Source organism: Ursus americanus, chromosome 2, assembly GCF_024610735.1.
Source record: "Ursus americanus isolate L20-20 chromosome 2, mUrsAme1.1.p, whole genome shotgun sequence".
Taxonomy (NCBI): domain Eukaryota; kingdom Metazoa; phylum Chordata; class Mammalia; order Carnivora; family Ursidae; genus Ursus; species Ursus americanus.
The window spans coordinates 16,098,516-16,122,031 of NC_142128.1; the positions used below are offsets into that span (position 1 = coordinate 16,098,516).

General features: G+C 53.6%; 2 protein-coding genes across 4 annotated transcripts; one reads left to right on the forward strand and one right to left on the reverse strand.

Moving 5' to 3' along the window:
- Positions 1-358: 358 nt before the first annotated feature.
- Positions 359-8,642, reverse strand: TRIM72 (tripartite motif containing 72). Of its 2 annotated transcripts, none has more exons than XM_045786076.2 (7): positions 8,428-8,642; positions 7,538-7,934; positions 4,322-4,417; positions 4,006-4,236; positions 3,511-3,533; positions 2,623-2,741; positions 359-1,691 (listed from the first exon to the last, which is right to left on the reverse strand). In XM_045786076.2, the coding sequence occupies exons 2-7, from the start codon at positions 7,925-7,927 to the stop codon at positions 1,117-1,119; spliced, it is 1,434 nt and encodes a 477-aa protein (XP_045642032.1). In that variant the 5' UTR covers positions 7,928-7,934; positions 8,428-8,642; the 3' UTR covers positions 359-1,116. The 2 variants fall into 2 exon arrangements, with proteins under 2 accessions (XP_045642032.1, XP_045642031.1); XM_045786075.2 differs by having other exon boundaries at positions 8,363-8,641.
- A 9,491-nt stretch (positions 8,643-18,133) lies between these two features.
- Positions 18,134-19,694, forward strand: LOC123784680 (apoptosis-associated speck-like protein containing a CARD). 2 transcript variants are annotated; one of them, XM_045786073.2, is made up of 3 exons: positions 18,134-18,458; positions 18,736-18,789; positions 19,331-19,694. In XM_045786073.2, the coding sequence occupies exons 1-3, from the start codon at positions 18,185-18,187 to the stop codon at positions 19,585-19,587; spliced, it is 585 nt and encodes a 194-aa protein (XP_045642029.2). In that variant the 5' UTR covers positions 18,134-18,184; the 3' UTR covers positions 19,588-19,694. The 2 variants fall into 2 exon arrangements, with proteins under 2 accessions (XP_045642029.2, XP_045642030.2); XM_045786074.2 differs by lacking the exon at positions 18,736-18,789.
- The last annotated feature ends 3,822 nt before the right edge of the window (positions 19,695-23,516 follow it).

Sequence of the window (23,516 nt, forward strand, 5' to 3'; positions counted from 1 at the left end):
CCACATGGAGAGCAAAGGGCCCCGCACCAGCGTCTTCTCTCAAGATAGGAGGGACGGCCGCCTCCAGTCCCACCTGCCTGAGTCCCCAAAGGCCTCTCCCTCTGGGCCTCAGTGGTTATTCCAGAGCCCAAGAAATGGGCCATTGGGCTAAAACCAAAGAAGGTGTGAACCAGTGAGTAAGCAGCCTGGGGCCAACTCAGGAGAATCAGGGGGAGCTGGGGGTTGGGGAAGCCTTCTCTTCTCCACAAGCAGCAGGGCTCAGGCTGGGACTGGCATCAGGCTCTTTCTCTTGGTTGGCAACTTGGGGGATTTCTTCAATGTCCAAGACATCAGTAAACACACTCCAGAGGCAAAGGGAAATAGTTGGGGGTCAGTTTATTCACTCAGCACGGGCTCTGGCAGTTTTTCAATGACTGTTGAATCTCCAGGGGAATATAGTGTGGGTTTTCTATTCCTGAGAGCTGATAGCTATCTGAGAACTGACCCTGTGTACTGGAGAGCTGACCGAACAGACCAGCGTCTAAGTCCAGGGTTCTCCAGGTGATCCCACCTGTAACCTGGAACAACAGCATGGCCCCAGGAACTCGCTAGAAAAGCAAATTTTGGTCTGCCCCCAGACCTGGTGAACCAGAAACCCAGCACTCTGTTTTAACATGTCACTGTTCCATGCTTTGAAAAAGTGGTTTTGATGCACGCCCAGGTTGGAGAACCATGAAGGGAAAGATCTTTCTGTATGGTGAGTCTGGACCCCCTGCCCGGAGGCCACCAAGGAGGGGAACGGGAGGCGGAAGGGCTCCTTGCTCTACACGGTTCTTCAGTTCCCTCCTCCCCCCAGACCCCTGCCCTTTGCGCTCCTTCCCTCAACTTCAATTTCTTCCTGGAACCCTAGGACTTCCTGGTTCCCAAACTGGGATTTCCTCACTGACCTGACTTTAGATCTCCCTTCCCCGCAGCCACCCCAACCCCTAAAATCCCCAACTTCTCCGAACTCTTAGAGTCTCCAGTCCCCAACCCCCTCGGCCCTGCCTTCAGTCCTGACAAGCCCTGCGCGCCACGTCTCCTTCCAGGCCTGCAGGACCCGGCACCCCTCCCCAAGCCAGCGGGCCGGCGGGCGGCTCAGGCCTCCTCGCCATCAGCCCCCACGAGCAGCAGCGGCTGAGCGTTTTTGCCCTTGTCGTGCCAGCACACGTCGAAGAAGGGGTACACGGGCCCGGGCAGGCGCTCGCGGAAGGCAAAGAGCAGCTCGAGGGCGTCGGCGTCGCTGGCATCGTAAAAGGAGAGGACCCCGTCGCCGAAACTCAGGTAAATCCCGATGCGCGATGGCCGCCTCTCCGGGGTGCGCAGGGCGCGCGGCTCCTTCGCCTCGACGTGCGCCTCCAGGATCTTGCCGTCTCGCAGCCCGAGCAGCCAGAGGCCTTGCGAGGGCACGGCGTGCAGCCGGCCGCGGCGGCTGGCCTGGGCCGCGATCACGCCGAGGGCCCAGCGCGGCTTATCGCCCACCTCCACCTCCCAGTAGTGCTCGCCGTCGGACAGCAGCTGGCGCGCCACCACCGCCACGGCCTTGTCGAACTGGCACGGGTCCTCTCCGGCCGGCGACGCCTTCTGCTCCGAGCACTCCACGCGGCGGCCGGAGCGGGACAGCACCAGGCTCGGGTGGGCCGTGCTCGGGTCAAAGGTCAGGTCGTTCACCACTGCCAGGGGGAGAGCGGTCAGGCCCCTACCTGCCTGCCTCCCACCAGCTTCCAGGGGGAGCAACCAACTTAGGGGCCAGGCGGTCTGCTCTCATCCCCCCAGCATCTTTGGGAGGTGAGACCCTCTCTGCTTTCTGGCTTGGGCCAAACACGGGACCTCTCTGAGCTGCAGTATGCTCGGCGGAAAAACGAGGCCATAACTGCCTCCTTCCGAGGTAGGGAGGATTCCGTGGCTACCAGGCAGGTAAGTCCGTAGCTGAGGCCCAGGCCACAAAGCAGGAGAAAGTCAGGAAGCCTGGTCCTAGGCCGGCCCCCACCTCACCCCGCTTTGTGACTTCATGAGTCTTGAGCCAGTCTCTGGGCCTTAGTCTTGCCTTGGATAAAACAGAACCCCCTTCCGCCCTCCTCCCCCAAGGCAGTTAGGGCTATACCAGCACCCGTGTAGGTGTCCTGGAGTTCTGTGACCCGTGGCACCTCACTGTGACCTATCTGTCAGGGACAGGAGGCAGAGCCCTAAGGGGCCTTCCCAGACACAGGCCCGTCCCCGGGGTGCCAGCTCTGCACACATCCTCAGCCTCCAACGGGCACACGTCATCATCTCCGCCGTCCAGAGGGGGCAGGAGCTGACCCAGGATCACACAGGCCTCCACCCCAGGCCCCAGCCTCCCCTGCTTGCCAATGGCAGCGGCAGCTTCCCGGCAAGCAGAGTCCTCCCCACGTCAGTCATCCACTTGTAAACCCCATGCCCTCAAAGGTCCTTCTCTGAGCACATGTTACGAGGGTGCAGGGCAAACCCCAGAGGTAAAGGGGCAACGGGCACCTTCTTCGATGACCTCCCAGCTGGGACTGAGCGGCCTCTCGTGTGCAGCTAGGACCTCCCCTCAACCACACCGTTACCAACACAAACCCGGAGACAGCCCGTCCCCCGTACCTGGCATCAGAGCCCGGAACATCTTCCTCCACACCTGGAATTTGAAGTCATCTGAGATGACAGGCAGCTGGATGTCCAGACGGGCAGGCGGTGGGGATTCTGCCAGGATCTTCTGTAGCCTGGGGGGCGGGGAGGTGGGGGCGGATGTGTGTGGAGGTACTTCCTGGAGGAGGTGTGGGGCAGAGGCAGGGCAGGGGCATTACCCCCAAAGACAGCAGGGCAGGGGCTGTGCTGGAGTCCCAGAATCTCTCCTGCATCACACCCTGGCTTGAAACTCGGTCAGAGTTTCCATTTAGAAGGATGAAAAAATTCTGGAGGGAGATGGTGGTGATGGCAGTGGTACAACGACACGAATGTACTTAACGCCACCGAACTTAAATGTACACGTCAAAAAATGGTGAAAATGGCAAAGTTCACATCATGTATATTTTACCACAATTTTTTTGTTTATTGACTTATTTAGGTAATCTCTACACCCAACGTGGGAATCAAACTCACAACCCCGAGATCAAGAGTCACAGGCTCCACCAACTGAGCCAGCCAGGGGTCCCCACAATTTTTTTTTTAAAAGAACCTTCTGGGGCGCCTGGGTGGTTCAGTCATTAAGCAACTGCCTTCGGCTCAGGTCATGATCCTGGAGTCCTGGGATCGAGCCCCACATCGGGCTGATGCCTGTGTCCCCACCCAGGTCCATCCCAGCACTAGTCTGGGAGGTCCCTGAGAAGGACCAGGTCACGTTCATTTCTGTGCTCAACACAAATGCAGGGAGATCACGGTGGGGGCACGGAAATGGGGTGCACAGGCTTGCGGTGATTAGAGCGTGAGCCAGCCAGTGTCCCTGAAGACTAGGGCAAGTTGGGAAAAGGGGCAAGGCCAAATTGATCTCACCTGCTGGTCACCAGGCAGTATTTCTGGAAAGAGAGAAAAAGAGATGCAGATGAGGCAGGCAGGGGGAGATGCTGGAGACTTCTGAGGATGGGTGGACCACCGGCGATGCTAAGTGTGGGGTCAGGAAGAATCAGCAAAGCCAAAAGAAACCCAGAACTTAAAGCCAACGCTAGCCCTTTACCTCCGTGTGAACTATAAAAACGTACTCCCTTTCCTCAAGAGCCTGATTCCACCGGGTAGAAGATTGTCCAAATAAACATACAAACCTACACCGTCTATGATATGAGTGGTGCCCACTTAGATTCAGCGTCCTTGTGCAGTGTTCAACCTAAACAACCGTCATAGCAGTCCTGGGGCCCACCCCTCCTCGCTGTGCGACCCAGCCTTGTCCCTGTCCCTCTCTGGACCTCCAAGTCCACGTCTGACAATGGGATGAGGTCTCTAGGCCCCGAACCCTGGCTGAGAAGCAGAGAGGGAAGGTCATCCAGTGCTCACCATGAGGAACTCCGTCTGTGGCTTGTCGGCCACTTCGTCCAGGACCTTCTCCATCTGCCGCAGCTGCTCCAGGTAAGAGTTCAGGCTCCCCAGCTCCCGCCGCAGGGCGACCCCTGCCTCGCTCCGCACACGCTCTGCCTCCCGGTCCAAGGAGCCCTCCAGTGCAGCCAGGAAGAGCCGCATCTTGCCCAGCTGCTCCCCGACAGCCCCCCGGAACTGACGCACCGTCTCCTGTGGGAGCAGACAGGCGAGAGCCCGGGGCTGGGAGCCGCAGCCCGATGCACGGTCCCCAGCCCCTGCCGCGCCAGCCCCTCACCTCCACCTCCGTCAGCTGATGTTCCAGAACGGCCGCGCTCTTCTCCTTGCGCATGCACGCCTCCTGCAGCTGCAGCTTCTGCTGAGGCAGCTGTGTCTGCGGGGGCGAGGCGTGGAGAGGTGATGGGGCTGCTCTCCCTGGCTCGGCCTCAGGGCCAGCTCCTCCTCCAGGCAGGCGGGCATCTAATCACCCCCCAGACTCCCGTGCAGGTCTCCAGGCCCTTGCCGGCACTGGTCCTGATGTTGAGAATGCCCTACCCTCCTGCGGGCTATTCAGGGAAGTCCTCCCTGGCCTCCCTTCCCTGATGCCGCCCCCCCCCCCCCGCCACTTAGCACCCCTCGCAGAGGTCTTTGTGACGGTGACAGACACGAGTGTGGGTTGGTGTCCTCCAGCAGAGGGCACAGCGCTGACCCAGCAGGCCTCTGAGGGCAGGGCAGGATGGACGAAGAAAAATGCAGCCTCTTCCTCTCCCTGGGCTTCACCCCGTCCTTAAAAGCAGAACAGTAGCAGAACACCCCGAGCAGCCTTCCTGCGCACCCAAGGGCTGGGGGGCAGGCAATTTAATAAAAATGGCTGCCGTGTTGGGGTACCTGGCTGGTTCAATTGGTAGAGCAGGGGACTCTTGATCTCCTGGTGGTGAGCTCCAGCCCCACAGTGGGGGTAAAGCTTACTTTCATTTTTCCAAAGATTTTATTTATTTATTTGACAGAGAGACAGCCAGCGAAAGAGGGAACACAAGCAGGGGGAGTGGGAGAGGAAGAAGCAGGCTCCCAGCGGAGGAGCCTGATGTGGGGCTCGATCCCAGGACTCTGGGATCACGCCCTGAGCCGAAGGGAGACGCCTAACGACTGAGCCACCCAGGCGCCCCGTAAAGCTTACTTTTAAAAATATATACATCTGCTGTGTCTACCAAACACCTTTGTGGGCGGCATCTACCGTAGGCCCGCCAGTTTGTGGGTCCTGAAATGCAGGTGTAGGGAAACCGCTAGGAGCTCCTGCCGAAGTCACTCTTTGCGGGGAAAGCGTATGGCCCTGCCTCCGTGGCTTCCAACCTCAGTTTCCTCTTTTGCAGAATGGGAGTAGTCTTCCTCACGCCCCCCCCCCTGGGGTTGTGACAAATCTGCAGCCTCCTCCCCACTCCCCCTAAGGGAAACTGAGAGACCCTCTAGGATGAGTCCCGGTCTTAGCGGAAGCCCCAGGATTAGCCTGTGGCCCCCGTGGCCCGCCGCCAGGTCATGCTCCCGCCTGCTGCAGGACAGGGCGGACCGGATGGCTGTCAGCATGGAGCCGTCAGAGGTTCAGTGGCGACAGGGCTAAGCCATGAGGAAGAAGCGCGAGGCCATCCTGGCTGCGCGGGGAAAACCTGACCTCCAGACGAGCTCAGAAAGTTCAGCGGAGAGCCTGCTTCTCCCTCTGCCTGCGGCTCCCCCTGCTTGTGCCCTGCCCCCAAATACATAAATAAATAACATTACATTAAAAAAAAAAAGTTCAAACTGCAGCTGGGGGCAGACCTGCTGCGTTGAGCTTTTCAGAATGTCGCGCGGGGCCGCTCTGGCAGCTAGACGCGGACAAGCTGGTGGCCCTCTGCTGTGAGCTCTGAGGCTCCGGGCCCAAGGCAGTCATGCTGCGCGACATGGACATGCAGGAGGCAGCTCCGTTTCCGGGGGTCGCAGCAGTCCCCTGCTCCCGGCAGATCCCATTCGACCGCCCTTGACCGGTACACGGTCTCTGGACCCAGCCCCTCTTTGTCGCCAAAGACCCAGGCATTCAGCAGGGCCCCAGCCTTCCTGTCTCCCTCACCTTCACACCCTTCTTGGGTCCCTTCTTCAGAATTCCTGCCAGCCCCTCCCTACGGCTTAGGGCTGGGCTTATGCGGATCCTGGCAGAATGTATCCTGCCCCCCTGCCCCCTCCAGCCTCCTGGGTCCCTTGGTGCTCTGTTCCTTGTTATGGACTCTAATCCCTCTTTGCGGATCTCTCTTGGGCCCAGATTGGGAGTTCTGGGGTTACCAGCAAAGGTGAGCCTGGGGTGAGAAGGCTCCCGGGAAGAGGAAGGTGGAGGCGACCACCCATCGGCCCTGGGCAGGACTGGGCAAGGCAGGAGGGGAAGGGACGGTGAGGCTGGGTCCCTGGGGGAGTCTGGGGGCCTCGAAGACCCGCCTGAGGACGGTGGTCCACCTTCTTTAGAAGTCTGGGGGCCAAGCAGAAGTGCAGGGCAATGCTGATGTTTGTGGGCAAAGATAACCCGCAGAAGCCCACCCCACTCATCGTTCGCGAGAAGACCGATGGCAGCTTCACCGCAGGGGCTTAGGACCTCTCCCTGCCTCCAGAACCCGCCTCGTCCCGCTCCCGCACCTGTCGTTTATTGTTCCACAGTCCAACAAACGCTTCGTGACAGACCTTCCTGGGCCTGTGTAGCCATGTACTCGCCTGTAGCTACATGCGTGTGATTTGCCGCACGTCTGACATGGACGAGCCAGTGTGTGTGTGCGTCTCTCTTTGCTAACGTCTGGGGATCTTTTCTGGGCACCCGTGGGAATGGCAAACCTTGGGGTGCGCCCACCTGTATGTGGGCTCTGTCAGCAAGCGTTCGAGACTTCCAGCTCCATCCAGAAAAACAGCCTGGATTTGGGTCTCCGCGCCAACCTGGGTCTGCGCACAGACGTGCGCTCCCAGGCCTGCCTTGCCTTCCCCGCGGGATGCAGTGACCCTCGGGCGCACACAAGTTCAGCGGCTCGGAGGAGAACGTGGGCCTCCGCGAAGCAGCCTGGCGGCCTCGGCCCCCACCGCCCCGGGCCGCCGGACCCCAGACCCCGGCCCTCCAGTCCTATCTGCCCGGCCTGCGCCCGGCGGAAGGGCCGGCGCTCGCGGGCCGCAGACACGTGCTGTCCGTGCTCGGCCAACTCCGCTTTGTGGCGGCGGCGCCCGCAGCTCTGGGCGCGCTCCAGCCGCTAAACCCGGGAAATCTAGGTTGGGGCGGCCGCTGTTCCCCAGGGCCCGCCCCCGAGTGCCTCCCCCGGGCTCCCTCCTCCTCCAGGCTCCGCCCTCCGCCCGGCAGCCCCGATTCCCTAGCGGCCTCGCCGGGCCCGCCGTCCCCACAGCTCCAGGCGCCCCGGGCCCTGAAGCTCAGAATCCAGATCGGCCAGAGCCCGCTGCTGCCAGCAATGCCGTCCCCCCCCCCGTCCGCCCGCCGCCCAGGGCCCCCCGATCCCCGCACCTTGAGGCGCGTATGGGCTTCGGCGGCGGGCAGCAGGCGGTGGCCGCGGTGCGAACCGAGCGAGGCGCACACGCCGCACACGAGCGCGCGGTCCTGCTCGCAGTAGATGCTGAGCGGGTCGAGGTGCTCCTCGCAGTGGCCCTGCGGCACCTGCGCCAGCCCCTCTACCAGGCGCGCCAGCTGCAGGTTGGTGCTGAGCGCCTGCGGCCGCGTGAGCGCCTGGCAGCACGGGCAGGGCACCGTGCCGTCCGCCGCCGGCTCCCCCGCCACGCGGCTCAGGCAGGCCCGGCAGAAGCTGTGGCCGCACTCGGCCGTCACGGGCGCGTCGAACAGCTGCAGGCACAGCGGGCAGGACAGCTCCTGGTGCAGGAGGCCCGGCGCGGCCGACATGACGGACCTGAGCAGAGGAGGGGTCAGTCAGGGAGGCTCAGCCCGGCCGCGACCTAGGCCCGGCCGCAGCCCCAGACGGGGAGGATCCCCGGCCCGTAAAGACCTCCCGTGTCTCATACAGAAAAGGACTCCGGGTCTGGCCAACGGGCACGGGGGACTCGGTTTCGATCCCAAAAGCAGTCTCAGCTGCGTTTCTCAGCCCCAGCCCCCCAAATAGCCATAAACAGGGACCTTGTCTCAGTCCCAGCTCCTAAGCAGGAGTCCAGGTTGCAGTCCTTCCCCTGTCTTAGCCCCAGGCCTCAGCCCCTGCCCCAAATTCCCCAGAGCCCTCACCCCCTACCTTCCTACCTCTCCAGGAGCCCCAGGCCTCCGCCTCCCTTCCCCCATATCTCCAGGCCCTCCCTTCCCCCATATCTCCAGACCCACAGGACTCACAGGTCTGCTTGGAGATCTTGAGCAAAAAGAGACTCCCAGGAGGCCCACTCAAGGTCAGGCCTAACCTTAGGGGCAATTAAAGCTGTGTCTGAAGACAGGCAAAGGGCAAACAGCAAGCTCAGAGCAAGGACAGGGGACTCAGAGGCGCAGCTAGCGGTGACCACCACTGGTGAGGGCACAGAGTGAATCGCAGACAGACCCTCCCAGACTGAGTCTTGGCCCCAGGACTATATTTAGTTCTCCTGCCCACCCCTTTCCATCACTTCTGGAAACCGTTCTAAAAGTGAGGACTGAGTGGTCAGCGGACAAGCATCACATGTCAAGGCCACCTGTCCTGGCCCATCCACGGGCCCCTCCCTGGCTCAGCCTGGAGCCAGAAATGACAACAGCAGGAGACAGGGCCTCTCACACCACAGAAAAGACCTTTGGGAAGAGTCTCTCCTTTCTTCCCCACCCCCCACTCCACACTCTCCAGCCTCCCCCTCCCCTGTGTGTGGCCCCTCCCGTTTGTCACCCTCTTATTCCCCAAGTTTATGGCTCACAGGACCTCAGAGGACCCTGAAAGTTTTTCTTCTTCCAGAGCTGAGGGGAAGGTCTTTTCCCTGCTGGTCTCTCCAGTGCCCAGCACAGTCCCTGGGGCAACGTGGGCCTCCCAAAGCGCTTGGGAAATGATTGATAGAGGGACACTGAATAAATGAAGAAACTGAAGTTGATTCTCCCCTGAGAGTTTTGGCTTTTTACATGCTTCACCTTCAAATCTCAGTTTAAATTGCATTCAAAATGAAAACCAAAGTCTTCACTGTGGCCTACAAGGCCCTACTGAAGCTGACCTCATTCTCCTCTCACCCCTCCCCACCTCTTCACTCCAGCCTTGGCCGTTGGGCCGCTGGCCCCTTGGCCTGGAACACTCTTTCAGACCTGACATGGTCTCCATCCTCCTCTCCCTCAGATCTTTACCCAATGTCACTTTTTTTTTTTTTTAAGATTTTATTTATTTATTTGACAGAGAGAGAGAGAACAAGCAGGGGGAGCAGCAGGCAGAGGGAGAGCTGAGCAAGGAGCCTGATGTGGGGCTCAATCCCAGGACCTTGGGATCATGACCTGGGCCGAAGGCAGCCACTTAACCAACTGAGTCACCCAGGCACCCGCCAATGTCACCTTTTCAATGAGGCTTTTCCTAACGCCCTGATTTTAAATCTCACTTCTCCCTTCCCCTGCTCTATTTTTCCCTATAACATTTATTACCACCTGACAAGCAATATTTTACTTATTGGGTTTTTTTGACTGATTCCTCCTCCCAGAATGTAAATTTTGTACACTGCTTGTCTCCAATTTAGAATAAAGCATGTGCATAGTACCGGTGCTCAATAAATACTCAGTGAATGAATAAACACACAAGTTCACTGGGTCCTTCTCTTTTGGCCTCTCAGCCGCACCTTCTTTCAGCCTTTCCCTGGATTTGTCCATTTCTCCCTCCCTCGACCACATTCTGTCTTAATCTGAGTTTCTGCTTATATTTCAGTCTTATCTCCCCCCTTTGGACTCTCTTTTTGCCTCTCTCTTGGGTTTTTAATGTTCATTTTTATTAATTTTATCCCAAATGTGCACACATGGTGTTCTGAATCAGAGACAGACTTATTAAATCTCTCCCAGGAAATCTTAAATGTCTGGCTCCCTGTGCCCTAGGATGATAGGATGAGAGCCAAGTTAACTGGCCCTTGATGGTAGCCAGACACCCTATAAGGGAGCAACAAGGAAGAATTCCTTTCCCTGATTATCAAGAAGAAAGCAGCTGCCCCTCTCCCCTGCTTAAAGATCTTCTTACTCCAACTCTTTGGCAAGTAAATAAATCTCCCCAGGAGCCAGAAAGCTCCTTCCAGGTCTCAGCTCAAGTCTTTGGTTTTATTGTTTTTATTTTTTTTTAATTTCACAAATATATTTTCTTTAACCCACTCTACCCAAAACATTATCATTTGACTTGTAACCAATATGAAAATTATTAATGTGGGGCACCTGACTGGCTCAGTCAGTAGACCGTGCAACTCTTGACCTCGGGGTCATGAATTCAAGCCCCATGTGGGGCATAGAGCTTCCTTTAAAAATATATATATATTAGCAAAGAAATAAAAAATTAAATTTAAAAATTAAATAAAATTAAGAAGTTAAAATTATTTTTTTTTAAAGATTTTTATTTATTTATTCGACAGAGATAGAGACAGCCAGCGAGAGAGGGAACACAAGCAGGGGGAGTGGGAGAGGAAGAAGCAGGCTCATAGCAGAGGAGCCTGATGTGGGGCTCGATCCCACAACGCCAGGATCACGCCCTGAGCCGAAGGCAGACGCTTAACCACTGTGTCACCCAGGCACCCCAAGAAGTTAAAATTATTAATGGAATAGTTTACATTCTTTCATTCATACTAAGTCTTTGAAATTGGGTGTGTATTACACTGAGGACACATCTCATCTCAGACTGGCCTCGTTTCAGTTTCTCAAGAGCCGTGTGTTTACAGTAGCTATCAAACGGGACGGCACAGCTCTATAATCTCCATGATCTTATAATAGATTAATATTAAAGATTGTCTTATTAAGCCTTGTTGATTAAATATAGATTTGCCCTCAGGTGCTTGATCAAAATCTTTGGAAAATGCAGAATTTGGGGTGGGGGGAGAACTCAGTTATTTAAGCAGAGCATTCTTGTGTTTATATACAAAAGTTATGGGGCGCCTAGGTGGCGCAGTCGGCTCAGGGTGTGATCCCAGCGTTCTGGGATCGAGCCCCACATCAGGCTCCTCCGTTGGGAGCCTGTTTCTTCCTCTTCCACTCCCCCTGCTTGTGTTCCCTCTCTCCCTGGCTGTGTCTCTGTCAAATAAATAAATAAAATCTTTAAAAAAAAAAGTTATATTTATGAACTGAACTTCCCATTCCCTTTAATAATTTGTTAAATTGCAAAGCAGTGTCTAGATAAACAATGACTTGCATCTCAAAAGCATGAGTAAGCCCTAAATATGACAGGTCACTGGACTTGTCTCCCACTTCCGTGGCTCATTTCTTCCAAAACACTTGAAGCTCTTGCATGTTGCGCGCTGGCCCACTTAGGAAGCTACCCCAGGCTTCCTGGCACCTTTGGGCTTAACCCAGGAACCTTGTACAGGCTCTCAGCCTTCAGGCCTCTCAGGAAGAGATAAGTTTTATTATCCTTTTGGATCAGAGCAATTGACTACACCAACAACTACAGTATTGAAAAGCCTCAGGAAGCTACTAGGGCTTTTTACCAGACCCCTGAGAAACCCAGGGAAGTTTGATTTCCCCCAACAGGAGGGGATGAGGGTGAGGCATATCTGGAGCTGGTCTCTGAAACCACAAACCACTTTACTTCCACTCATAAGGTCAACATCCCGAATGTCGATCTCACCGGGAGTTTCCGTCACTGCCAGGCTGAGGCAGAAGGTTTTGGTCAATAGGAGTGGGTGCCCAGGACAAGGTGACGGTCAACTCAGTCTCTCTCTGTGGATGGGCCAGATCTGCCCCCTGCCCCATGGGAGAGACATTGATTGTCTACAGCAGGTTGGAGGGAGCATATCTGGAGGAGGAAGTAAGGACTTGTATTGCGATGGTAAGATGGAGCTCCGTGACGTCCCTGCAGCCAGAGCTCAGAGGGGGCGGAGTTCAGCTCGTCCTAAGGGAGAGCTTCCCAATGGCTGGAGTCATAAATGCCATGGAAGGTGAGAGCTCCTTGTATTGGAGAAATGCAGAAAGAAGGCAGAAATCCTCCAACCAGGGCCAGAGCAAAAGCAGGTCCTGAACGCCGATATCACAAACTCATGTTGGGTACGCCCAGAAGATCACCTCTCTCTCGTGAGCGTCCAACTCTTGCTTTCAGCTCAGGTCATGATCTCGGGGTCATGAAACTGAGCCCCTCATCAGGTTATGCCCTCAGTAGGGAGTCTGCTGAAGATTCTCTCTCCATCTCCTTCTGCCCCTCCACCCCCTCCCCCACTCACTCACGGACTCTCTCAAATAAATAAATAAATAAATCTTTTTTTAAAAAACAGATTCTTGGATTGTTACGAAGATTCAACAAGCTAATTCATACAAAACTCTTAGAACAATACCAAGCTCATAGGAAATGTTCAGTAAATGTTGGCTATTGATAGTATTACAATTATTATTACTAAGCATTCCAAGGAATCCTCCCTATAACCCTGTAAGGTCAATAACATCATCCCTACTTCGGAGGCTGGGAAACTGAGGCTCAGACGCTTTAACAATGACAGAATCACCGACCATATGCCAGGCCTGTTCCAAACATTTCACCATTCCTAATCCATTTATAACCTCATAACCTCATTTATAACCTTGTAACAACACAGCATTGTTTCTATTTCACAAGGAGGCCAAGAGGAACGAGATTAAGTGGCTTGCCCAATGTTCTGGCCATCTGTGGTCCCGACTGCAGAAGCAATCTAGTTCCAGCGATCAAGGGTTACTTTGGTTGGGTGGGGAGAATCACACCCAGGAGGTGTCTTACCACCACTAACAGCTCTGGCTCCAGTCCAGGGGCAAGCGTGGGCCTGAGGTAAGACCCGAAGTTTTTTCCCTTGCCAGGGATCAAAGTTCAGAGCTCTGAGCACTCCCCCCAGAAAAGGAGGGGTTAAGGGAGAAGGGATTATCATGGCTGCCCAGAGAGCTGCCCAAAGCTCCTGTTGCCCACCTCACTGGTGGAAATCACCCTGCCAGTGTCCAGGAACAAGTAGGCTCTGCCTCTACCTCTCTGGGGGACTTCAGCCAAGTCATTGCCCTTCTCGGGGTCCTGATTCCCTATGGGCTGGTGAGGTGGGCACATTCATGTTACAAAATGCAGACTCCAGGGAGGGACTCCGACCTCCCCTAAGTCACACAGCTAAGAGGATCTGGGAATTGAATCTGAGTGGGTCTGACACCACGCATCTCCTACTTTTCCCACTATTCCATAATCTTCTGAATGTTAAGTCCTAGAGCTTTCTGCAAAGAGGAGGAAGTTGATGTTCTCATTACTATTATCATAACATCTACCCTCCCAAGATGTTTGTGGACAGTCTGGAGGAGGCATAAATTTCCGTATACATAATCTCTCCAAGACAATTTTTAAGGAGAGTGGGACATTTAGGACGGTGGTTGGAATTTGGGCCTAGGGGTCAGATGTTTCAATCTGTGTTTCCTCATTTACTACCACTGTTGGCTTCCGGAGTAATTTCTGAAAACCTCCGTTTTCTCTTCTGTAAGGTGGGGCACACACACCTCACAGGGATGTTGGGAGGTTTAAATGAGATTATGCATATTAAATGCTTAGCACAGTGCCTAGAACCTAGTGAATGCTTGGGGCGCCTGGGTGGCTCAGTCGTTAAGCATCTGCCTTCGGCTCAGGTCATGATCCCAGAGTTCTGGGATCGAGCCCCACATTGGGCTCCCTGCTCGGCAGGAAGCCTGCTTCTCCCTCTCCCACTTCCCCTGCTTGTGTTCCCTCTCTCGCTGCCTCTCTGTCAAATAAATAAATAAAATCTTAAAAAAAAAAAAAAAGAACATAGTAAATGCTAAAGAATGGAAGCTGTTAGTACTACTATTACCGTCTCCCGCCAGCACTTATCATGTGGGCAGGCGTCTAGTAGATCCTTAATACATCTATTTAGAATAAGATAGGGGCGCCTGGGTGGCTCAGTCTGTTAAGCCTCCGACTCTTGATTTCAGCTCGGGTGAGATCGAGCCCCATGTCAGGCTCCGTGCTGGGCATGGAGCCTGCTTAAGATTCTCTCTCTCCCTCTCACTCTGCCCCTCTCCCCAACCCACTCACAGTCTCTTTCTAAAAAAAAAAAAATAACTTTAAAAAATAGAATACAATAGATTCTCCAAAACCAATGTTCCCTTCTGAGTTCAGAGCCTACAATAGCTCACAGAGCACATGCACCTGCCAAAAAGTGTCCCTTGTTCTGAGGTGAAGCCTAAAGCCATCGGCTGGTGAGGCTTCCAGTTCCATGAAAGGAATAGCTGTTCTGGGTGGTGGCATGCAGGAACAAGGGAAGGGCACAGTGTCACACCATCATGACCCACAGCTTTAGCCCCATTGCCCCCAGGAAGCCAGTTGTAAGGAGAAGCCCACCCTCTCCTCCTAGTCATGACACACATTCCCCCAGGCACAATTTCCCACAGTCCCACAGGTTCCATTGAAATTTGTTACGTTGAGCCTACTTAAAGCCAAGGCCATCCCATCCAAACAAGGTTCAAGAGATACAGATGAATGGCCATGTGGCTAAGGGGATCCCTGCTCTATGTGGCGGTTGAGTCAGGCAATCATTTTTAAAATTCCATAGCTCAAAAACCCAAAGCTTTGGGGCACCTGGGTGGCTCAGTTGGTTAAGCATCTAACTCTTGGTTTCAGCTCAGCTCATGATCTCAGGACCATGGGATGGAGCCCCACATGGGCTCGAGTCTGCCTAAGATTCTTTCCCCCTCTCTCTCCCTCTGCTCCTCCCCCCCACCCCCTGCTCACGCACTCACTCTCTCTCTCTAAAATAAATAAAATCTTTAAAAAAAGAAAAGCATTTAAGATTCTACCAATGTGAAAAGAGCAGGTTTCTATGATTCTAGATTCCAGGATTCTTTTGTCATTCCATAAATGCTTATAGTGGCTGGAGCTATGACAGGCCCTGGGGTCGGTGCTGTGGATCACAGAGGGTCCTCAAGGAGCTCTCAGTCTGGTGGGAAAACAGAGTGAACGGACACACTGTGTGATAAAGGCATCGTAAACGCATCCTGAAGACATGTGAAGGACTAATTCTTTTTGCACAGAGGACAGAAAAGTCAACAGGGATGAGGAGACAGAGGACAAATTCAGAAGCCAGACAGACAAGCTACACGAACGCCTCTGCTTTATGACCTTCAGCAAGTTCCTCGACCTCTCTGAGCCTCAGTCTTCTCATTTGTAAAATAGGGCTACTAGTCCCTGCCCCAAAGGGACTGTTGTCAGCCTTCGAAATCATGCGTGTAAAAGATCAGAGCCTAAAGAGAGGGCTCAAATTTTTATTATTTCTTTGGAAAAGTGACTTCTGATGAATGTTGGGACAAGCAGTAACTCATTGAACAGACCCACAAAGGAAAAGAGGCCAAGCGGAGAACAGCTGCCACTTGGGGAGCGAAGTCCAGAGGCCAACGGGGTCGAAGGTGTAGCTGAGGAGGTTGGCAAGGATCTTGAGGGCCAAGCCGAGGAGCTTGGACTTGATTCTGAGGGCCCTGGAGACTCACAGGTTTCTGAGCAGGGAAGGGGTAAGTTCAGTGTGTGGGCTAGGAAGATGGAGCCTTTTGGCCACGGTGGACAAAATGAACTGGAGATTCTAAAAGGATAAAGACCAGGGAAGAGGCACAATACTAAACAGCCATAAGCCAAGGAACACTGGCTGTTGGCCCCCAAGTGCCACCCACGGTGAGGATGTTGGCACGTAATAGACCCGAACCACGTGGGGCAACATGCACAGGGGTGGGGAGTGAGCCCTGCTACAGCCTTGCTGGAAGCTCTTGAATATAACATGCTGCAGGAAACATGGCCTCATTTATTCCTTCATCTAGCAAATCTTCACTGAGCACCTCCTGGGGATCAAGTGCCCTCTTGATGCTGGGGACGCAGCAGTGAACGAGACAGACAAGGTCCCTGCCCTCCCTGAGCTCACATTCTGGTGGGCGATGGATGTCCAATAAATGAATAAATACACGTATATGTCAGGATCACATCAGTCAAAGGAATGGTGATTGTTATAGCCCAGCTGAAATGGAAGAATGGATTCCCGATACCCACCTGGGAAGGAGAGCCCAGATTCAAAGCAGACACTATACAGCTTCACGCCCGCAGTCTTCCAGCTCCTGGCAGCTGCCTCTCTTTGAAAGTTTATATGAAAAGCATGCCCTCCAGTTACTGGTATCCTCCCTTGAACCACAAGGTGCCTTCACTGTTGTTGTTGCTTTTAATTTAAATTCTAGTTAGTTGACATATAGTTCAGTGTTGGTTTCAGTAGAGTTCAGTGGTTCATCATTTACACATAACACCCAGCGCTCATCGTAACATACGCCTACCTTAATGCCCATCTCCCTTCATCAGCCATCAGTTGGTTCTCTATAGTTAAGAGTCTCTCATGATTTGTTTCCCACAAGGTCCCTTCATTCATTACTGATTCCACAAAGATTTATTGAACAACCGCTATAGGCCAAGCACTGTTCTGGATGCAACAATGATCTGGACAGGCACGATTTACAGACTGGCAGGGAAGACTGACGCTAAACAAATCCACAGTCACAACTCGGTCGCAATTGCTATGAGAGCAGGTGTTATGAACGAGTCTGGGAGGGATTCTACACCTGGCCGGCCAGAGGAAGGGACATTTAACCGGAGACCTAAAGTCTCAATCAGGCAAAGAGTGAGGAAGAGATTTCCAGATCAAGGGAACATGTCGAAGGGCTTGGAGAGGGACGCCTGGGTGGCTCAATCAGTTAAGCGTCTGCCTTCGGCTCAGGTCATGATCCCAGGGTCCTCGGATGGAGCCCCGCATCGCACTCCCTGCTCAGTGCAGAGTCTGCTTCTCCCTTTGCCTGCCCCCCGCCGCTCTTTCTCTCTCTGAAATAAAACCTTAAAAAAAAGGGGGGGGCTGGGAGAAGCAAAGGAGTGTGGCACATTTGCAGAACTGAGAGGCCAGCGTGGTTGAAACTCAGAGATGGAGGAAGAGCAGGGGGTGGCACAAGATAAGGCTGGTGAGGGCCGTGGGGACCAGGCCAGCAGGGCCTTCCCAGACATGTTAAAGGCAAGTTAAGGATTCTGGGCACAGCTTGGGCTCCAATACCTACTCATGCCACCTTCCACTTGCTCTTCTAGATCAAGCCCCGTGGGCCTAGGGTCGCTCTCCACCCATGACTTTCCCTCCAGTCAAGAAGTTCCTCAACCATTCATTACAAGTGTCTCATCATCACTTCCCCAGAAGATTCAGCTCCTGGGACCCAATCCTGGCTGTCCCAGGAAGTATTTGGCAAGATTTCAGAGGCCATCAGGTAGCCCATGTTATGCTGGAATATTTACTAAGTGAATGAGTGTTATAATCCCATTTTACAGATAAGGAAACTGAGGCAGACAAAGTACACAACTATTCTCTACCCTTTTTTTTAAGGTTTTGAGAAAGAGAAAGAGCGCACGCAAGCATGAGCACAGGTGAGGAGAAGGAGAAGGATACGCAGAATCCTTGCTGAGCAGGGAGACCAATGCGGGGTTCAATCCCAGGACCCTGAGATCATGACCTGAACTGAAGGCAGACCCTTAACCAACTGAGCCACCCAGGCGTCCCCTACCCTTTTTTTACATCTCTTTTCTTCCCAATATGTGGAATTTGGTAAGCTACGTGGTTCTGGCTATTAGGATTCTAAGATTCTATGACATGTGAGAGGATGCTAAGGTTCGAGGAAATGTAGACATTTTAGTGTCCTAAAATTCCAAGATTCTAAACCTTGGCACTTCAATAAACCAGGTTCCTGGTCTGTGCTAGTTACTGCAAGCCTGGAGATGCAGGTGCTACCCCACGCTCCCAGGTCCCACCTCACACACCAGCTGGAGGACGCAATCCCTGCGCCCCCCAATGGCCAGGCTATTGAGTCTGCAGACCTTGGTGGGTGGGAACCAATGGGGTAGTCGGGGCGCCCTATGCCACGGGGCAATGGGCTGGGGAGAAGGCGGGGAGTTCCAGGTCCCGCCCCAGAGCAGACTTCCTGGTCTGCAGACATCCCGGGTGAGCGACAGCAGCAGAGGACCCCAGAGCCATGGGGTGCACTCGCGACGCCATCCTGGATGCCCTGGAGAACCTGACTGCAGACGAGTTCAAGAAGTTCAAGCTGAAGCTACTTTCAGTGCCACTGCGTGAAGGCTATGGGCGCATCCCGCGGGGGACACTGATGTCCATGGACGCCATGGACCTCACAGACAAGCTCGTCTCTTTCTATCTGGAAAAGTACAGCGCAGAGCTCACCGCGTTTGTGCTGCGTGAGATTGGCATGCAGGAGACAGCGGAGAAGCTGCAGGAGATCACGTGCAAAGGTGAGCACGCCCCCTCCACGCTCTGCAAGGGCCCAGATCTTGGGGTCTCCTCCTATAGCCCCTCAATACTCCAGCTCCCACCCCAATGTTTGCCCCTTGGGCTCTTTCACTTTCTGTTCCTCCTACCCTCTAAAAATTACAAAAGCTCCTCCGCCTGCTGGGAAGGGAGGTTTCCTGTGCTTGGCCCTGAACTTGGCTTCCGGACCAAGGGGCCCCCAACCCAGAGAGACTGGAGATATGATAAGGGAAGGGGACCACTTGACTAATTTCCTTATAGGCCCCGCTCCAGGGCCTGCTGGGATCCAGGATCACCAGACTGCCGCCAAGCCAGGTGAGGCCTTCACTCCTAACCTCTCCAACCACACCCCATCACACCCCAGCACAGCCTGAAGCTGTGTCCCACAGCCAGGAACACTGGGAGAGCAAGGTTGGGCCTACCCTTCCCACCCACCTACACGCCACTTGGGCCCCACCTGTTTGGGGGGGGGGGGCACCTGCTGGCATCCAGGCTTAACAGATGAGCTCCAAGCCAAGTGAGGCCTTCACTCCCAACCTCTCCAGCCACACCCCACTACACCCCTGCACAGCCTGAAGCTGTGTCCCACAGCCAGCAACAAAGGGAGCAAGATTGGGCCTACCCTTCCCACCCACCTACACACCCCTCGGGTGACACCTGTGGGGGGCTGGTGGGAGGGAGACAGAAACAAAGTTATACTCATCCCACTGTATCTGGAGGGGGGGGGGCTGCCCACCTTGAGCCCCACCCCTTAGGGCTCCAGAGCAATTTCTGAAGCAAGCAGTGCTCAGCAGGAACGGACCCCCGTATCCACCCTGCGAACTGGCTCAGCTGCTCCCTTCCATTCTGCCCGCAGGGCCGCACTTTGTGGACCAGCACCGGGCAGCCCTCATCGCACGGGTCACAGATGTGGACGGGGTGCTAGATGCCCTGTATGGGAACGTCCTGTCGGAGGAGCAGTACGGGGCAGTGCGGGCAGAGCCCACCAGCCCAATGAAGATGAGAAAGCTGCTCAGCTTTGCCCCAGCCTGGAACAAGACCTGCAAAGATCTGCTCCTTCAGGCCCTGAGGAACACCCACCCCTACCTGGTGGCCGACCTGGAGAAAAGCTGAGGTGTCTCCCCCCGCAGCAGCCCCACATATAATCCCTGGCAGTTCCAGCCAACTCACCCCGAATCTGAATCTGTTTTTATACACAATATATGAAATGCCAACTTGTACTTGTGTGTTTTTCCTACTTCCAGCCCGGAAGCACGTGCAGAGCTAAGCCACAGAGGTCAGAGCGGCAGAGGCCAAGTAAAGCTCTACTTCCCGGCCTGTTCCTAGGGCAGCAGGCTCCTCACTTTATCCTTTCTGCCTCACAGTCACCATTTGGTAGCTCCTCCAGTGCTACCGAGAGTCTGCCTTTGAGACCAGTTAGCCCTGTGGCCAAGGTCTAACACAGACATGTGTACAAATGGTCTGGAACTGTAACGGGCCAGCTTTGTCAGAGACACTCGACAACAGACAAGTCTACATAGCTTCTCCTCCACTTTTGCCTTTAGGAAAACAAATGTAAAATTAGAGCACTTTTCAAGGAGAGAGACAGAGCATCCTCTAAACATAGACGAGCACAAGCAAGCATAATTCTGGGTTCCTTCTGCCACTGGCACGGACTTCAGCAGGCTTAATTGCTCCCTCCCTCTGCTCCCTGCCACCCCCTAGAGGAAGGGCTTATAGGTTATACTTTGCCCAGAAAACATGCCAACCACAAAACTAACACTCTGGGAATGAGTTCTGGGAGCCATTTCTTCTCTTGATTGAATTTTTGCCTCCAGATAGAAATAGAAGTGTTTTTCTCCAGGAAACAGCACAGACTGTTGGGGAACCAGGATCCTAGGACTACATCCTGCATACCCTTTGCACCCAAATTCTTTCTGGCTTTGAAGCGAGATAGGGGTGGGCAGGCAAAGCAACAAGCAGGCGCACCAGCCCGGTGCCCTATTCTTAGGGGACAGATCATCAGACACAGGGGATCCAGGTATGTGGGTGCATGAGTGGTTCTGTACCACTCACATGATACACCAGTTCACGACGAACAAAGCTGTGTAGACTTCACTTTGGATCCCTCGCCTAGAGAACACAAGAACCAGAAATGCAGTGCTTAGGCCTCCCACACACTTCCTCAGGGGCGTACGCACAGTATTCTGACAGTCTGTGTAAGACGTCCCTATCCTGAACTACTGGATTCCCAGAGCAACAGGAGCAAAGAAGTAGTTTGCTACAGTAGGAAGCTACCAGGGTAAGATATGGCCACCGTCAAGGCCGCCCACTCATCACAAGGGACTAACCGCTCCTGATGCTACCTGGGACTCCAGGAGGAAAGCAGAGCTTTTCAAAAGCAGCAATCCGCCCTACCAGTTTCCTGTAGGCTCGTTTTTGTTGTTTTGGAGTTTTTTTTTTTTTAAGACTTTATTTATTTATATATTTGCAAGAGAGCGCAAGCACGTGCGGGAGGGGCAGAGAGGGAGAAGCCAACTCCCCACTGAGCAGGGAGCCCGATGCGGAACTCAATCCCAGTACCCTGGGATCACAACCCCAGCCGAAGGCAGAAACTTAACCAACTGAGCCGCCCAGGCGCCCCAGGCTCATCACTCATTAGCAAGCTACCCCATAAAATAAATGCAGATGCTCTCCACTCCATACTCAACCCTGAGATGTCTTATGTTCTCCTATGTCACTTATATCCTCTGCCAGCACGTAGCCTATCAAACTGAAGCCGTCCTCCTCTCACCATCCCTCTATCTTGACATAAAGCGGTATCACCTTCACTAGAAAATAAATCCTAACATGTTCCAACCAAGCAGATTCAGTCAGTCTTGCAGATGCTAGCTCTTCCAACTAACTTCCACGACTAACATCCAGGGGCGCCTGGCTGGCTCAGTTGCAGCGTGCAACTCCTGATCTCGGGCTTATGAGTTCAAGCCCCACGTTGGGCGTGGAGCTTACTTAAAAAAAAAAAAAAAGACTAATATCCAAGACTAATGTTGCCTATGCTAGCTTGCGAGCTCTTCCAACTTACGTCCAAACGCCTCCTTTCAACCTCACTGCCACCACCTGGCTCATGCCTAATGTCTCACCCGCAACAGGTTTACCACCTCTCGTCTACCTTTAAGGGCTGGAGTGAGCAAAACTATCACGGAAAGGACAGCCTCATTTCTAACATTAGGACACCTGAATTCTTTCAGCCCTTTAAGCACTCCATCCAACCTCTATCTTCCTTTCACATACCCCATGATCCCAGTAATACTGCTCACACCCCATCCCCTAGGACATGCTGGTCCCTTAACTGGACACTTGAAACCTGTCCTAGAGCACCCTTTATCTATCAGCCATAGGCATGCCTCTATCTGGGCTCCGCTGGTATTTCCCAGGGTGGCTATGCTAAAAGCCAACCATGTAGGTCTTTTACATAGGACTGAGCCCTCATAAAAAGGCAGCTTTTCAACCTCTCAAGTGCCTTGCGTGCAAAAAGTAATAAATGGTAGGTACTGTGTATCTCCAGTGTCTAACAAAAAAATTTTTTAAGATTTTATTTATTTATCTGACAGAGACAGACAGCGAGAGAGGGAACACAAGCAAGGAGAGTGTGAGAGGGAGAAGCAGGCTTCCCGCTGAGCAGGGTGCCCGATGCAGGGCTCGATCCCAGAACCCTGGGATCAGGACCTGAGCCGAAGGCAGACGCTAATGGCTAAGCCACCCAGGTGCCCCATAACAATTTTTTTTTTTAACTCCACATGAAGGGGCGCCTGGGTGATTCAGTTGGTTAAGCATCTGCCTTCAGCTTAGGTCATGATCCCAGGGTCCTCGGATCAAGTCCCACCATTGGGCTCCTTTCCTTGCTCAGTGGGGAGCCTACTTCTCCCTCTGCCTACTGCTCCCCCTGCTTATTCTGACAAATAAAATCTTAAAAAAAAAAAAAAGTTACAAAAACCAGTGCAGGCCTGAAGCAAAAGAAATGGTTCTAAGAAACTGCTCCCTGGGTTAAAATTTCTTGGGGCCTTTTCCCTTGGGGAGACTGGGGGGTCGGGGGGAGCATGGAAGAACCGAATTTCTTTTTTTCTTTTTTTGTAATAATTTATTTTTTAGAGACAGCACAAGCAGGGGGAGGGACAGAGTGAGGGCAAGAAAGAGAACCTCGAGCAGAGTTCACACTGAGCACAGAGCCTGACACGGGGCTCAGCAGGGGGTTCAATCCCAGATCACAACCTAAGCAGAAAGCAAGAGTCAGATGCTTACCCGACTGCACCACCCAAGGTTACCCCAAGAGAACTGAATTCTGCCTGTAAGCACAGCACAGCATAGCAGTCAAAGATACAAGTTCTACAGTCAAATGATATAAACTCAAAACCCTGCTCCACTTCACATCAGTTTTGACCCTTAAGGCCAGTTCGTGCCTCAGCATCCCCCGCTATAAAGTAGGGATAATAGGATATGGCTCATCACCTAACAGCAACTGGTCCATAGCTAGTACACATTAGTGTTAGCATATCTCCACTAGGACGTTTTTGTTCCTGAGCTCCCCGATGACTTAACATATATAACACTTCAATCAACTTTTGCTCTAACCTCCAAGCACCACAAAACTGATAAAAGAACAACAGGAGTGCCTGGCTGGAATTGGTGGAACATGTGATCTCAGGGTTTTAAGATTGAGCTCCATATTGGGTGTATTTACTTAGAATTTTAAGTTTTTGGGAAAAAAGGAGGGATGCCTGGGTGGCTCAGTTGGTTATACGCCTGCCTTTGGCTCAGGTTAGGATCCCAGGACCCTGGGATAGAGTCCCGCATCAGGCTCCTTGCTCAGTGAGCCTGCTTCTCCCTCTGCCTGCCACTCCCCCCACTCGCTGACAAAAATGTTATTAAAAAAAGAAAAGAAAAAAAGGTGGCGTTACCCCCTTGCAGACTTGAAAATGCCCCTACCCAGTATTCCTGGTACTCTATCCCCAGAAAAAAGAATTTTTTAAAAAGAACAAGAACAGGAACGCCTGGGTGGCTCAGTT

Bases quoted from the DNA above. Each gene is read 5' to 3' on its own strand.
- TRIM72 (XM_045786076.2), bottom strand. From the start codon at position 7,927: ATGTCGGCCGCGCCGGGCCTCCTGCACCAGGAGCTGTCCTGCCCGCTG. The intron at 3,534-4,005 runs GTGAGCACTGGA...CTCTCTTTCCAG, and splicing joins CACAGACGGAGTTCCTCATG to AAATACTGCCTGGTGACCAG. The intron at 2,742-3,510 runs GTGAGATCAATT...CCCGCCCCCCAG, and splicing joins TACTGCCTGGTGACCAGCAG to GCTACAGAAGATCCTGGCAG.
- LOC123784680 (XM_045786073.2), top strand. From the start codon at position 18,185: ATGGGGTGCACTCGCGACGCCATCCTGGATGCCCTGGAGAACCTGACT. The intron at 18,459-18,735 runs GTGAGCACGCCC...ATTTCCTTATAG, and splicing joins GCAGGAGATCACGTGCAAAG to GCCCCGCTCCAGGGCCTGCT. The intron at 18,790-19,330 runs GTGAGGCCTTCA...TTCTGCCCGCAG, and splicing joins CCAGACTGCCGCCAAGCCAG to GGCCGCACTTTGTGGACCAG.